The 15,885-nt window shown below is 57.1% G+C and overlaps 1 protein-coding gene across 6 annotated transcripts; it reads left to right on the top strand.

The window, feature by feature from the left end:
* FHOD1 (formin homology 2 domain containing 1) lies at positions 86 to 15,664 on the top strand. Of its 6 annotated transcripts, XM_021094073.1 has the most exons (25): positions 350 to 366; positions 636 to 710; positions 7,619 to 7,725; positions 8,120 to 8,184; positions 8,504 to 8,571; positions 8,646 to 8,751; positions 8,828 to 8,922; positions 9,185 to 9,296; positions 9,379 to 9,473; positions 9,585 to 9,728; positions 9,852 to 9,985; positions 10,068 to 10,247; positions 10,379 to 10,402; positions 10,779 to 10,832; positions 11,980 to 12,095; positions 12,183 to 12,787; positions 12,940 to 13,095; positions 13,315 to 13,497; positions 13,583 to 13,702; positions 13,783 to 13,944; positions 14,302 to 14,492; positions 14,583 to 14,775; positions 14,857 to 15,019; positions 15,094 to 15,294; positions 15,367 to 15,664. In XM_021094073.1, the coding sequence occupies exons 3-25, from the start codon at positions 7,697 to 7,699 to the stop codon at positions 15,447 to 15,449; spliced, it is 3,279 nt and encodes a 1,092-aa protein (XP_020949732.1). In that variant the 5' UTR covers positions 350 to 366; positions 636 to 710; positions 7,619 to 7,696; the 3' UTR covers positions 15,450 to 15,664. The 6 variants fall into 6 exon arrangements, with proteins under 6 accessions (XP_020949730.1, XP_020949729.1, XP_013853713.2 ...); XM_021094071.1 differs by lacking the exon at positions 636 to 710 and having other exon boundaries at positions 86 to 366; positions 12,943 to 13,095; XM_021094070.1 differs by lacking the exon at positions 636 to 710 and having other exon boundaries at positions 87 to 366.

Below are 15,885 nucleotides of genomic sequence, written 5' to 3'. Positions count from 1 at the left end.
CTACTATTGGCCCCACCCCCTTCTTCGGGCCCGCCTCCGTATGGCTCCGCCCCTCTCCCCCAGCGTCGGGTCTGGCCCCGCCCAGACAGCAGAACTAGTTGAGTAGACGCCGCGGCTGGGCCGGGACCCGCCCAGAGGTGCGCGGCTCGAGCCAGGGTCTGAGCCATGGCCGGCGAGGAGGACCGCGGGGACGGGGAGCCGGTATCAGTGGTGACCGTGCGGGTACAGTACCTAGAAGACACCGACCCTTTCGCATGTGCCAATTTCCCGGAGCCGCGCCGGGCCCCCACCTGCAGCCTGGACGGGGCGCTGCCCCTGGGCGCGCAGATACCCGCGCTGCACCGCCTGCTGGGGGCGCCGCTCAAGGTGAGGGGAGCGGGAGAAAAGCTGGGGGCCACCAAGGGTTCAGGGTTGGCGCCGTGAAAGCCTTTGGGTGCTCTACCAGGAAAGTTTTGGGTTAGGTACCCAAGGTCTACGTTGCCTGGCTTGGGGGGCCGCTTCTCAAATTGAAGGAAGCTGAAGAAGGGAGGTGGTTGTGCGCGCCACGCAAGCTGTCCCTTGAAAATGAGGCCCACCTGGGGGAGGCGCTCGGGTTTCGCTCGCTGCCTTTTTGCCTGATTAACTGCTCTGGATAGGGTGGCGGTAGGTGTTTGGGTGGTAGCGGACCTAGGAGGCGGAGCTGAGGACCGGCTAGCTTTCATCTGCTTCAGGTGAGGTGGAAGCGGGACCACGAGGAGGGGCGGACCGGGGGCGGGCCACTGGAGGTGTCTAGAGGCTGGATTGGGTCCTGCTGGGCTGAGTGTTGTCCCTGCAGGTGGAAGTTCGGCTTGGGAGTGCGGCGGCGAAGAGACTTCACGGGGTGAGGGGGAGTCCCCGGGAAGCAGCCTGACCCGGGACACTGGCGGGAGGCTGCACTGGTGGAAAAGTCCTTTGAGTCACCGCCCCCACCATCCCGTGCAGCTGCCGGCAGCCGCCGGGGGCTGGAAGGGAGGGAGCAGGCCGGGCTAATTTTAAACTGCCGGCCTGCTCTAGTTTGCCTGCGCCCCAGAGCCGACTCGTGCACAGTGCCGGGAAAGGCCCATTTCCAGATGGCCGGCCCTACCTCCCCTTCTGCTAGCCGCGCAGCCCCCCGCAGGCGGCCTTTTCCGGTGCACTTGGTTTCCGGGCCAGAACTCTGCTAGGCGCACTACTACTCCTCGCAGTGTCCCACCAGCCATTCCGCACCAAATGATGAGGAAGAGAGGAGAGAGTTGATGGGGGTGCCCTCCGCTGCTCCCAGGCTTAGCTGGACGCCGAGTTGCGTAAACTTGCCCCCCGGGCCCAGGGTCTCCCCTGGAATGTGCCCCAGGCGCCGGGCCCCCAGCTTGCATTCCTAGCGCTGCGGGGCAGCCCCGCCTCCAAGCGCAGGCGGGAGAGGTGCTGAGACTATTGGCCTGGGGAGTGGCGCGTGTCTGAGCAGAGCCAGGGCTTTGAAGACAAGGACTGAAGAGTGTAGCATGTTGCCCTCTCCAGAGTTTTGATGCCACTCCTCCTTGTCTTGCCCTGTTCAAAGGAGCAAACTGAAATGGGCCTGAAAGAAGCACCTCCAGCCAGAGGCCACCTCCCTTTCAAGATGGGCGCAGGGGAGAGAAGGGTACTGAACTGAGGCCAGGTTCTTGTTTCCAGGCTCCCAGAACTCCTAGTACTGAAATAAGCCTGGAGCACAACAGAGAACAGAGTATTCCTCCCACTCCAACTCTAGGACAGGACTTAGCCATAACACCCCTTTTCCCAATTAGGGGCAAGTTTGGGAGGTCAGCTATAGGAGAGAGGCTCAGAATTACCCTCACCCCTCCCCCTCATTTAGGAGCACACCACCACCACCCCCTCACCAGGTGCTCTGCCTTCTGTTCTCTGCTCCCTTGCTGAAAGCAAGGATAATGTGTTACATACTCCCTAGCTTGGTCCTTCCTGGTCTCCCCACTTTCAGGATCTCCCACCTGTGTACCTGAGAACTGCCAAATCCCGCACAGGCAGAATTTGGAGGCTAGCACACTGAGTTACCACTGTGCCTAGAGCCAAGACTCCCTGGGGCTGGCAGTTCTGCCAGGAATGGTCAGATGCACTGTGATGTGCTCATCCCAAATATAAACTGTGACCACAGCCCCAGAATAGAAGGCCAGAGGAAGAAGGGCTGAGAATAGGGTAGGGGCAGGATGTCAGCGAGTTGAGGGAGGGGGAACAGGGCCCCTCCTTGTAGGAAATGTCAACAGCTGGCCCCTCCCCTAGTCCTATAACTGGGTGCCCCAGGGGTACAGACATGACTCAGACCTGCCTCCACAGCCCTCTAGAGAGGAGAGGTGGCCCAGAAACCCAGGCATCCCCATCCGAGCCTGTAGAGCAGAAATAAGAAGGGGGGTTCTCTGCTCACTGCTTCATCCTCTGCACAGCTGTTCAGCAAGAGAACAGTTCACAGCCAAATGACCTCTGCCCTCCCACTCTGGACACTGACCCCCATCATCCCTGAAGACCCTACCCCTTCCTTGGGAATGTACAGGGGCCCAGCCCCCTTTCTCTCTGGGGCTCCACTATGCACACCCCTTTGAGGGTGGAGCTAGCCTCCAGAGTTCCCCTGAGGGCTTCCTTTTTAAACGATTCAGAACTTTCAGGTCTGAGAAGGCCTTGCTCATTTCCTCCCAGTCTAGGAGGAAGCTCCTGGCCACAGCCTCTGACTCATCTCCTGCCCCTGGGGGCGGGAGTGGGGGGCTCCTGGCAGTGTCTTGAGCCATGCATGGTATCCCCAGGAGAACTCCGGAGTGTCTCTCTCCCCTCTGTGCTAGCGCCTCACCCAGCCCAAGAACCTGGCCCTCTGGCCCTGCCCTCGTTCCCCAGAGCCACCTGGTCCCACTCTCCCTGCTACCCTTTGTTTTTCCAGGCCTGCCTCAGGAGCCCCTCCCTGATATCTAAAGGCCCTGCAACATCTACGATAGCACTTCTCTCTCACTGGGCTGTGGGCAGAGGACCCTGGATGCTGCTCTGCCCCTGATGCAGAGGCCAGAGGATCCCCCTTTTCCTAGCAGCAGAGATAGCCCTAGAAATCTGTTCATTACCAGCAACTTTGTTTTTTGTTTTTGTTTTTGTTTTTTTTGTCTTTTTAGCTATTTCTTGGGCCGCTCCCGCGGCATGTGGAGGTTCCCAAGCTAGGGGTCGAATCAGAGCTGTAGCCACCGGCCTATGCCAGAGCCACAGCAACGCGGGATCCAAGCCGCGTCTGCAACCTACACCACAGCTCACGGCAACGCCGGATTGTTAACCCACTGAGCAAGGGCAGGGACTGAACCCGCAACTTCATGGTTCCTAGTCGGATTCATTAACCACTGCGCCACGACGGGAACTCCTATTACCAGCAATTTGTTTCCCCAGCCTGGCTTAACATTAGAGTGGAACAGCAGTGGTACTTGTTTCCTGACGTTGTCCCTGCCTACTCCAGCCTCACTTTACCCCTCAGGAGCAGTTGTGGCAAGGGGGCTAGTGTGCACCTAACCTTCTGGGACAGGGACCAACTGGAGGCATCCTAGAGGATTCTTAAGGGTAAGATGGGATACTCTAATGAACTGAGAGCCCTTTTTTGATATGAGGTCTCTTTGGGAGACTATAGATGATTGTGGTGTGGGCATGAGTCACAGTCTCCTCCCAGCTTTCCCTGGTGCCAGCATATCCAATCTGCTGGATATTCTGGGCCGCAGCCTGGTAAGAGACCTTGGTCTTGGCAGAAGTAGGCACTGTTACCCCAACGTGTATGATGTGTATGTGTTCACTCCTGTTCCCTTGCTGGAACTGGGGGGACCAGTTGGGGTATTTGCACAGTTCAGAAAGCTGAAGGGCAGTCTCCAGACTTGGAAACCAACCCTACAGGCCCGAGCCCTCACTCCAACTCCCCTCCAGCGTTCCCTGGAACGCTTCCAAAGTCCACTGTCCAAGATCAAGGTCAGGTAGCTCTGGTCCCATTCCTGGTTGTACAGCCTGGGGCACATTCACTGAATTTGGTTTCCCCCACCTCTAAAAGGATTATTGGGAGAATCAAAGGAACTGGATAGCCCAGTGAGTGACACAGAGGAGGCATAACAAGTGTAGGCTTCCCTCATCAAGGCCCTTTCATGTCATCTAATCCAGGAAGCCAAGGTCCAGTTGGAGACCCAAGATAAAAGAGAAGAAGGGTCATCAGCACACAGGGTCTTACATTTTTAGCAAAGGAGAAGAAAAATGTAGTTAACAAATTATTTCCTTAAAAAAGGATATAATTCTGCCCTTTTCTCCATCTCCCCTGCCCCTAGCATGTTCATTCTCCCTCGATTATACTGCTAGAAAAAATATTGGGGGAGTTCCCATCATGGTGCAGTGGTTAATGAATCCAACTAGGAACCATGAGGTTGTGGGTTCGATCCCTGGCCTTGCTCAGTGGGTTAAGGATCCGGCGTTGCCATGAGCTGTGGTATAGGTCATAGACACGTCTCAGATCCTGTGTTGCTATGACTCTGGTGTAGGCCGGTGGCTACAGCTCCGACTCAGCTCCTAGCCTGGGAACCTCATATGCCGTGGGAGCGGCCCAAGAAATGGCAAAAAAAAAAAAAAAAAAGAAAAAAGAAAAAATATTGGGGAGTAGACACCATGGTCCCCTAAGCTTGTCCCTGCATATAAAACAATATAACAATTTGGTTTGGGCCTCCAGAAAAGCCTGAGCCCAAGGAACCAGGAGAAAAGTGGGCTGGGACCAGATCGGAGTAGCTGATTAAGAAGTTCAAACTATTGTGTATACAGTAAATAAGGTACAAGGATATAGAGTAGAATCTTTAAAAATTGTGAATCACTATGCTGTACACCTGAAACACATAATTTTATAAATCAGCTATACCTTAATAAAAAGAGAGGAAATGGGCTGGAGGCTGAAACGAGGGGCTGCGCCTGGGAATAATGAGGGAGGGACTCCACCCCAAGACAGACATCAGAGAAGTGAGGAAGACAAGAGACAGGAGGGAGTCAGGGATGTGGGCCCACACTGAGCCTGTGCTGACCCCAAGCACTGTCCGCAGGGACCAGGGTTTGGGCTTACTCCAACCTGGCCCAGCCCCAGGGTGTGAGAAACAAGGCCCAGAGGTTTGGCTCTCAGAAGGGTGACCCCAGCAAGGGGCCAGGGGTGTGAGGGACAAGCAGCACCCAGCTGGCAGGAAGTCTCCACTCTTTGCAGCTTGCTTGACCCAAACCCATCCCTGCCCCCATCTCCACCCAGGAGTCGGAGTGGGGGGCATGGTCCTGAAGGCTTTGGGCTAGCTACTATCTCTGGACCTCTTCCCCAGAAATGGAGCCCTGGCAGCATAAGATTGATGAAGTGGCTAGGGAGGCCACTGGGAGCAGCCACGGAGGGAAGAGGGTTCAATCTGCTCATCTGAGGAGGCTGGGGGTGGTGGAGAATTTAGTCTTCAGGACCCTGCCCCAAGTAGATGCAGGCATCCCAGGTTTTCTGGAAGGAGAGAGCCATTCCCAGCACAGTTGGGATTAGAGCCCACATGTGTAGCTGCAGGAGGGGAAGGGAGCTTGCTGGGCCTGAGCTTTCTGTGGGTGTGCTTCTTGCCTGTGCATAGCCAGGAGCATACATATACCCTTTCTGACCATATATTTGGGTGTGTAAGCTACTGCCAGGTGTGATCCGCTCACCCTTCCAGTGTTTGCCTTTACAGCGCTCCACCCCTCCCCTTTCTTGGGCACTGTGGCAGTTATGCTTCTCCATTTATTTGTGGCCTTTTTCAAGTGTCTCTGCCTCCCCCGTGGGCTTGGAAGACAGAGGAAGAGTCTTTTTTCCTGCTCTGTCCTCAGCACCTAAAACCAGCCTGCTTTGTGAATGTTTGAATGTGTGTGATTTGGAGGACCCCTGAGGGGATTTGTGGCTCTGGGAGAGGTGTGTTTCTCTAGGGTCCCAGAGTCCTCCAGTCCAAGATGGAAGGAGATGCAGCTGTGCCAGGCTGGGGTGGGGTGGGTTGGCTGCTGAGTCACCTTGTGGGAAGAGGAATCAGGAGGAAAGTGGGGCTGCCCTCAGCTAGCCCTGGATGAAGTACCCCAGCCCTGGGGCCTTGCTGCCCTGTCTCAGGGCTGGTTCCCAGTAGGCCCTGGAGAGGATGACTCTGCTCCCAGGGAAGGGAGAGAGGCCAGGCCCGCCCAAGGCGCCCAGAGCGGGGCAGGCAGCCAAGCAGGAAGTGGGACAGAGAACAGGCTGGAGTGTTTGTCCTGTGTCCCATGTCCCATGCCGGAGCCCAGGGTGGGACCGGGGGCGGGGAGGAGCGGGAGTTCACCCAAGGGCCTTACAGGCTGAACTGCCAAGAAGGACCCAGATCATCCTCTCAGGCATGAGCAGGGCTACTAAGTAGGGGTAGGAACAGGACTCTTTTAACCCCAGAGGACCAAGGGCAGCTGAAAGCCCTTGGACTGGGTCCAGAGCAGGGCAGGGCTGACAGAACAGCAGACAGATGTTGGGATTGATTTTCGCAGTAACATGGAGCCACAAAATGTCTTGCTTCTCCAGAGGTGGGCTCTCTCTGGGCCCCTGAAGGAGCGGGACCATTCGAATCAAGGGAACTTTGCTGAGCCCTGCACACTGGCACTGTGCTGTGGAGCACATGTCGGGGAGAGGCTTCCACACTCTGGAGTCACCTCACTAGGCTTCCCTACAGGCACTTCTCAAGCATCAGGCCTGGTTGGGGCAGGGGGGGACCCCTGGGCAACAGACTCATGGATGGAGCATGTGCCTTCTTGTTACAGCGGAGGTTCTGGGACTTGCTATAAGCTGACTGAGTCAGAACCTAAAATTGGTGTTTAATAGGCCTCTTGGAGGCCTGTGAAGTCCAATTAGAACCGTAGTGACTGTAGCCCACTTCCTGGTAGGGCAAGGACCCTCAGGCCTGAAGGGACTAGGATCCCTCCTCGCAGTCTTAACTCAGGGAGACACATATCCCCCTCTTAGCTGGGTTTGCACCCCCCCAGCATTCTTAAATTCTTTCTGGATTTGAATATTTTGTGGCTGTAACTTATCACCTCACAGAGCTGCGAACTTCCTCGAAGGCAGGAACTTCCTCCCGTGTTCTCTCCAGTCCCCTTCCTCATTCACATTCACTACCTCAACAACCATTTAGGGACGACTTGCTGTGTGCCAAGCGCTGTGCTAGGCTCTGCAGATATCACTGACAAGACAGACATGGTGCCTGCACCCAGAGAACACACAGTTAGTGGGGCAGGAGACTACTGTCCAGGATGTGATGATGCCATATGGAAAGCCTCAGAGGAGAGTATACACACAGGCTAGAGGGAGTAGCACTGAACTGGCTAAAGGAGTTTAGGAAAGCTTTCCAAAAGAGCATTATCTAATCTGAAACTTAAGGAATGGATAGGTTATGAGCCAGGAGAAAGCCCTGTGAGCTACATAGACTTTGCACTTAGTAAATCCATGAGAGATGACTGCTGAAGGAATGCATGGCTGCAGAGCAGACCCTTGTGGTGTGCCTCTGCCGGCACCCCGATTGGGAGGTAGGAGGTCTTGGGGTCTCCATACATACTCCTCTTCCTTCCTGCCGTCTCTTCCCTTTACCCTCAGCTAGAGGACTGTGCCCTGCAAGTGTCTCCATCTGGATACTACCTGGACCCTGAGCTGTCTCTGGAAGAGCAGCGGGAGATGCTGGAGGGCTTCTTTGAAGAGATCAGGTCAGAGCTGATAGGGCCAGGAAGACCAGGCAAACTCCCACCCTTGCCCCCATGCTGGAGGGGCTGGCTCAGGTGTCAGCAGCCAAGACACTTGATCTCGAGCCGGCGTTGTACGTCACCTCCTGCTGCCCGAGGGAGCTGTTGCCAGGGGAATCCCAAGGCCTGGCCAGTGTTACCTGCTGCCTGGGATGGGAGTGGGGCTCTCCCACATACCTGAGATGCCTGTGTTCACACCAGCCTTCCTATTTGGACAACTCTTGGGCTTGGAGAAGCAGTTGGGGAGGAAGGAGCTAGGCTAGGGTTGGCATGTGGAGAGGTCTTTGGAGGCCTTGGCATGGGGGGAGGGACCCTGAAGAATGGGCTGGGAGCTGCTGACTGGGCTACTTGATTCCAGCAAAGGGCGGAAGCCTACTCTGATCCTGCGGACCCAGCTCTCTGTGAGGGTCAATGCCATCTTGGGTGAGTGTGTGAGGACATCAGTGTCCAGAAACACCCCGCCATACATATACCCCTTTTGGCTCAGTTTCTTTCAGGCCTGTAGACAGGGCAGTTGGAAGACAAGATGTGTGACCCTACTGTTCCTACCCTGCCCTCTTCTTCCAGGGCCAGGCCGATGCCACAGTTAATCTGTGGTGGGGGTTGCCCAGAGTTGGGAGGTAGAGGAGGAGTTGGGGTGTTCAAGAGTACTAGAATATTTTTTGATTGCGGGTTGTGGTTGTGTCCCAGTAGAAGTTGTCTCTGTCCTTTTGTGGTTTCCATGCCCACCTACCCCTTGCAGAAAAGCTGTATGGCTCCAGTGGCCCTGAGCTCCGACGCTCCCTCTTCTCACTAAAGCAGATCTTCCAGGTGAGGCCCAGAGGTGAGCTGGGGGTGGGCATCCAGCCTGAGCCTCCCCTAAACTCCCCCATGGTTCCCCTCAGGAGGACAAGGACCTGGTGCCTGAATTTGTGCATTCTGAGGGGCTGAGTTGCTTAATCCGTGTGGGTGCAGCTGCCGACCACAACTACCAGAGCTACATCCTCCGAGGTCAGCCCCATCCCTTGCCCATGACCCCTGCCTTCAACAACCCCCTACTGACCTCTTCTTGTCCCTGTGTCCCCAGCACTAGGCCAGCTGATGCTTTTTGTGGATGGGATGCTGGGAGTGGTGGCCCACAGTGAGACTGTGCAGTGGTTGTATACACTGTGTGCCAGCCTGGTAAGTGGCCCTCCTCCCAGCCATGCACCCTTTTCCCACTGCTTCTCTCTGGACCTCAATTTCCTCTTTGCAAAGTGGGCTGGAATGAAATGCCCCTCTAAGCCTCGAAGGCACCTCAACACCTGGCTGGGCCTAGAGCTGGCTCTTTCTGCCTAGACTCTTCTCTCGCTGGGTCCAGCCGCAGGAGCCCTTCCCGCTTCCCACCAGGAGGGGCCCAAGTGTGGCCCAAGCCCCACTCATGTGTGATGACCCTTCCCCCCAGTCCCGCTTGGTGGTGAAGACAGCCCTGAAGCTGCTGCTGGTGTTTGTGGAATACTCTGAGAGCAACGCACCGCTGTTCATCCGCGCAGTCAACTCTGTGGCCAGCACCACGGGTCAGAGACTGTCCCTCCCTCCCCTGCTGCTCAGAGTGCTCCTACTTGTCCCCACATGACTACTCCCCTTTCTCTGTGGCAGGCACTCTTCCGTGGGCCAATCTGGTGTCCATCCTAGAGGAGAAGAATGGCGCTGACCCAGAGTTGTTGGTGTATACTGTCACCCTCATCAACAAGGTGGGGTTGGGGGAGCAAGGGGAAAACCAAGGCCAATTCTGGACGCCTCAGGCTCCTGACTTCTAGTCCCACATCAGCTTCAGCCTTGCCCTCATATCCCCAACCCTCCAGACTCTGGCAGCACTCCCAGACCAGGACTCTTTCTATGACGTGACGGATGCGCTGGAGCAGCAGGGCATGGAGGCACTGGTCCAGCGCCACTTGAGCACTGCAGGCACTGACGTCGATCTGCGTGCACAGCTTGTGCTCTACGAGGTGGGCCAGGCCGCCAGGTCCCTACTGCAGACCGGGGAGGGGAGGGGTCAGGGTGCAGTTCTTCAGTGCCCCATCCCACCTACTTGGGCCTCAGCTGCTTCCATCTGGGCCCAAACCTGCTAGAGCGCCCTGCGGTTGGAGGATGGAGACATGGAAGAAGCTATGGCAGGTGGGCGGCGCACCACCCGCCGAAAGCCTTCTTCAGAGGAGGGCAAGCGCAGCCGCCGATCTCTGGAAGTGCGCTCCCCGGAGCCTGGGTAAGAACCAATGTCCCTCTGCAAATGCGGAGGGCTGGATCCGCCAGGAGTAGCCCTGCCTCCTGACAGGCCACGCCTCCAGCTCCACAGGCCCTGCCTCGCCGGTAGTCTCCACCTCCTCCTCCACCGACCCCGCCTCCAGCCCGGTAGGTCCCGCCCCAGCTACAGGCCCCGCCTCCAGCTCCCACACCTCCGTGAGCCTCTTTCCTACCATCTCCGTGGCGCCCTCATCCGACAGCTCTTGCGAAAGGAGCATCTACAAGTAAGTAGGGAAATAGAGGCTGTCCCAGTCTTCTCTCCAACTGCCCCTCCGCTCTGTGCCCCCTCCACCAGCCCTCTGCCTCCTCTGCCCAAACTTCTCTGCCCAAACGCACGCTTTCTCTTTCTTTCCAGACTTCACCAAACTGCTCCTGTTTGGTAAGTGACTGCTGGGGGTGGGGTTCGGCTATGACTGGACCTCCTCCTCCTGCAGCCTCTTTTCATTTCTTTCTGGCATTCCACTTGTCCTTGCCAATGTCAGTCTGTCTCCCTATCCCCTTCTGTCTTTATTTGCCAGCGTCTCTGACTCTCTTGTTTTTTGTCTTTTACTCACCCTGTCCTGTGTCACATTAGTCTCTCCTCTCCACTTCCAGCTTCCTCGTGTCACACCTCCCCCACCCCCTCCTCTTCTCATTGTGGCCGGGAAGGAACTCCTGTTGATCACTGCCCAGCTCTGTATGGGTGTGAGCAAATGGGCTTTGGGATGGAGCAGGCACCACAATTACCATCTCTTCCTCTCATCCCCCCTACCCAGGGCCCCAGAGAGCCCACCTGTCCCCCAGTCCCCTCCTGGGCAGGCCAGGCTGGAGTAAGTACAGAGGCCAACCTGCCAGGCCTGCCATGTGCTCAGGGCTTCAGCATTGCTTCCCCCAGCAGGGGTGCCATGTGCCTGATGCAGCCAGAGCTGGGGAACCTCAGGCCCCTTCTTCTCTCAGGTTACCCAAGGACTAAGCAGTGGGAAACAGTTCACTGGGGTCATGCAAGTCCCTGTGCTTCAATAGTGACACCTTAATAGGTTGACCAGCGATGAGAATGTGGACTCCCAAACTGGAGCCCTTTCTCCTCTGTCCTCAGCCCAGGATTAGGGCTGGGAGGGGATCTAGGGTACTGTGTGATGTGGAGGTAGGTGGAGGAGAAGCCTGGGGCTAAGGGGAGGACAGAGAGTGCCAATAGAGGCTGGAAGGGCCAAAGAAGAGGCAGGATCACATTCATTACTCAGCATAAACTGAGTGCTTGTCATTTACAGGCCCTTTTCTGGGTATAGGCCATGGCTCTCAAGAGTTGCCAGATAGGCCAAGGGAGGGACGGCCTGGTGTGTCCATTGGGACAGCCATCCCCTTCCCCTGCTCTGTGGGTCCTTGTCTAGAATCAGAACAATGAACATGAACAGCAGCAGTGTTGTAAGTTAAACATTAATTAGAACTACTCCCCAGGGGAGTTCCCGTCATGGCGCAGTGGTTAACGAATCCGACTAGGAACCATGAGGTTACAGGTTCGATCCCTGGCCTTGCTCACTGGGTTAAGGATCCGGCATTGCCGTGAGCTGTGGTGTAGGTCGCAGACGCGGCTCTGATCTGGCATTGCTGTGGCTCTGGTGTAGGCCAGTGGCTACAGCTCCAATTAGACCCCTAGCCTGGGAACCTTCATATGCCATAGGAAGCGGCCCTAGAAAAGGCAAAAAGACAAAAACAAAAAAACAAAAAAAACTTCTCCCCATATGTTGAGTGAGAATCCTGGATTGGTAGGGACCCTCCCCTTATACAGGGAGGCTGAATAGGGGCTGGCGGGGGGTGGGGGTGGGGCTGGCGGGGTGGGGGCAGGTCTTGGGTCTGCTCAGCGCATGGACTGTTCTGTGTGTGCCTGCAATTAGGGACGATGCCCAGGGCCCAGCGAGGCATGTACAGCACCCTGGGCTGGGGTGTCAAACACCCTCACTGACAAGTGCCTTCCCCTAGAGCTCGCTTCCTGGAGAATGTAGCAGTCACAGAAACAGCAAAGCAAGCTGCACTGGCCCAGGGCCGGGCAGAGACACTGGCCGAAGCCATGCCTGATGATGTTGATGGGCACCCAGGTGAGTGGGTGGGTGGGCAGGATGCACCCATGTGGTCCTCTTGCTCCACAGGGAGCATGACACTGATAGCTGCTTCCTTTTCCCTAGACACCCAGGAACAGCGGGGCTCCCCAGAACCAGTCCCTACACCCAGAACACCCCAGAATGCTGCCCCTCGAATCCTACTCCAGGCCCAGCAGAGCCTTGAGCCAGAGCCCAAGGAGCCACTGGTCCCACCAAGCCCCAAGCCTGAGCCCATCCAGGAGCTCCCTACCCGTGGACCCAGGCTCTGCATTGGGGACCTGGACTTCTCAGATCTAGGGGAGGATGAAGATCGAGACATGCTGAACATAGAGTCTGTGGAGGCGGGGAATGGGGTCCCACCTCCACCACCCCCACTGCCCCTGCTCTCTGGAAGCCCCCCGCCTCCTCCACCCCCACCTCCCCCACTCAACAAAAGTCCCTTTCCACCACCACCACCCCCAGCTGCCCCTCTTCCCCCCTCAGCACCTGATGGCCTAGCCCTTCCCACAAAGAGGAAGACAGTAAAACTTTTCTGGCGAGAGCTAAAGCTGGCTGGGGTCCATGGAGGCTCTAGCAGCCGCTTTGGGCCCTGCCCCACCCTATGGGCCTCACTAGAGCCTGTCTCAGTGGATACAGCCCGGCTAGAACACCTGTTTGAGTCTCGTGCCAAGGATGTGCTGCCTTCTAAGGTAAGCCCACCCTCATCTGCAAGGTAACCCCAGGGGAGGGGGCAGGAAATCAGAGCTCAAGGGTCTGAACTGCTGGGGCTGCTACTCATTTCCCACATGGGGAAGCAGAAAAAGAAAGGAGTCCTTCATCTACCCTTCCCCCAACTCCAAAGAAGGCTGGTGAGGGCCGCCGCACAATGACCACAGTGCTGGACCCCAAGCGCAGCAATGCCATCAACATCGGCCTAACCACACTACCACCTGTGCACGTCATTAAGGCTGCCCTGCTCAACTTTGATGAGTTTGCTGTCAGCAAGGATGGCATTGAGGTAGGGATGACCTAGTGGGGGGTATAGGAAGTCTGGCCCTCTCTTTCAGGCAGTGGGTTTTCCCTGACCCTCCAGTGGTGGGCATGGGCTTGGCATTTCTGCAGGGCAGTCCTCAGACTCTGGGGCTGCCCCAGATGACCCAGGGAGGAGTCCAAACCAATACCTGAGGCCTCAGACCAGCACTGAGTGGCCTATGTGGGGTGGCGGATGCATTCTCAGAAGCTCCTGACCATGATGCCCACGGAGGAGGAGCGGCAGAAGATCGAGGAGGCCCAGCTAGCCAATCCTGACATACCCCTGGGCCCAGCCGAAAACTTCCTGATGACCCTCGCCTCCATCGGAGGCCTGGCTGCCCGCCTACAACTCTGGGCCTTCAAGCTGGATTATGACAGCATGGAGCGGGTACCTGGGTCATGGGATGGGACAGGCAGGGGGGACAGGTGAGCATGATGACCATGTAATCTGAGTCCCTGGCCTCTCACACCAGGAAATCGCAGAGCCGCTGTTTGACCTGAAAGTGGGCATGGAACAGCTGGTGCAAAATGCCACCTTCCGCTGCATCCTGGCCACCCTTCTGGCTGTGGGCAACTTCCTCAATGGCTCCCAGGTGAGTTGAGGGCACAAAAGAGCTGGGAGGCCAGGGCTCTGGAGACAACCAGGGCCCAGGCTCAGATGAGGTCCTTTCAGAGCAGGGGCTTTGAGCTGAGCTACCTGGAGAAGGTGTCAGAGGTGAAGGACACGGTGCGCCGACAGTCACTGCTGCATCATCTCTGCTCCCTGGTGCTCCAGATCCGGCCCGATTCCTCTGACCTCTACTCAGAAATTCCTGCCCTGACCCGCTGTGCCAAGGTCAGCAGCTGCTAGAGGCTTAAGACTAGTTGTGGCATGAGGGAACACACTGCTTCCTCTCCTTAAGTGGGCTGCCCTGCCAGGGCTCGCTCAGGCTACTGGTGTTCACATGGACTGTGTCCTTGGTCAGAAACACTTTTTCCTCTATTGGCCTGGCTACATCTACTCCCTCTTTGGGTCTGTTTAGCTGCCACTTATCCCAAGCAGCCTTCTCTGTTCCCCACTGCATCGCGTGGACTTGACCATCTCCTGCATTAGTCTGTAAGCTTTTGGAGGGCAGGGCCCAGCACACACAGAGGCAGCCTGAGGCAGTGTCTTTCTGTGGGGGGACAGCCTGTGTACCCCCTGCTTTTCTAGGTGGACTTTGAGCAGCTGACTGAGAACCTGGGGCAGCTGGAGCGCCGGAGCCGGGCAGCAGAGGAGAGCCTGAGGAGCCTGGCCAAGCACGAGCTGGCTCCAGCCCTGCGTGCCCGCCTCACCCACTTCCTGGCCCACTGTACCCGCCGTGTTGCCATGCTGAGGGTTGTGCACCGCCGTGTGTGCAACAGGTGAGGGTTTAGGCCAGAGGCCGGACTGCCACCGCCATCCCTTAAACCCTAAGTAGACACACCGTCCCTCTCCCCTCCAAACGTGCCTAGATTCCACGCCTTCCTGCTGTACCTGGGGTACACGGCAGAGGCAGCCCGTGAGGTCCGCATCATGCAGTTCTGCCACACGCTGCGGGAGTTTGCACTGGAGTATCGGACTTGCCGGGAGCGGGTGTTGCAGCAGCAGCAGAAGCGAGCCACGTACCGTGAGCGCAACAAGACCCGGGGACGCATGATCACCGAGGTGGGTGTCCCTCCTGGGTCGTGACCACCACCCCCATGGTTTTCTTCCTCTGTTCCCAACTCACCCTTTTACCCTCTCCAGACAGAGAAGTTCTCAGGTGTGGCTGGGGAAACTCCCAGCCACCCATCTGTCCCAGTGGCTGTGAGCAGTGGGCCAGGAAGAGGGGATGCCGACAGTCACGCCAGCATGAAGAGTCTGCTGGCCAGCAAGCCTGAGGACGCCACACACGGCCGCCGCAGCAGAGGTGGGACCTGTGGCCTCTGGGGGCGGTGGGCTCTGGGGCCACCTTGGCCTGAACTTCCTCTCTGGCTCCCTCAGGCAATGTCCAGAACAGCTCCCCAGTCATGCCTACCACAGTGGGGCCCTCCACTGTACCCCCAGAAGAACCTCCCGGCTCCACTTTACCCAGTGACACTTCAGATGAGATCATGGACCTGCTGGTGCAGTCGGTGACCAAGAGCAGTCCTCGTGCCTTAGCCGCTCGGGAGCGCAAGCGTTCCCGTGGCAACCGCAAGTCTTGTAAGTACTGCCCACAAGCCCGCCGACCACCTTAACCCCATCGCCCCCTCTGACCCTGCTCTGTCCTTGCAGTGAGACGGACATTGAAGAGTGGCCTTGGGGAGGACCTAGTTCAGGCACTAGGACTGAGCAAGGGTCCTGGCTTAGAAGTGTGAAGGCGCTGCCTCCTACATCTGTGCCCCAGCCTGCCGTGCAGGAGACTACAGTGAGGAGGGAACAGAGTGCAACTCTCAGCCTCTTCTCAACACTAGGGCCACTGTGCCCGTGGCCAGTGCCGTGAGCAGTATTAGCTGTGTGCCTGTGTGAGTGTGTGTGCATGTATGAGCTCCCTGGATGCATGGAGCGTAATAAAGTTTTCCTACCAATCCAACAGCCTTTTTCTTCTTTCAAAGTACCCACCATGCTAGTTTTTTTTTGTAGCGCAGCAGGTTAAGGATCCAGCGTTGTCACTGCAGCAATTCACGTCACTGCCGTACCATGCGTTCAATCCCGGGCCCGGGAACTTCCACGTGCTGAGGGTGCCACCAAAAGCAGAACAAAGCAAAAGCAAAGTACCCACTATGCTGGGCCTATAGCAGAAGGAAATCACCA

The sequence above is a fragment of the Sus scrofa genome, chromosome 6, assembly GCF_000003025.6.
Source record: "Sus scrofa isolate TJ Tabasco breed Duroc chromosome 6, Sscrofa11.1, whole genome shotgun sequence".
Lineage (NCBI taxonomy): Eukaryota > Metazoa > Chordata > Mammalia > Artiodactyla > Suidae > Sus > Sus scrofa.
This window is presented reverse-complemented; position numbering and strand designations above follow the sequence as displayed.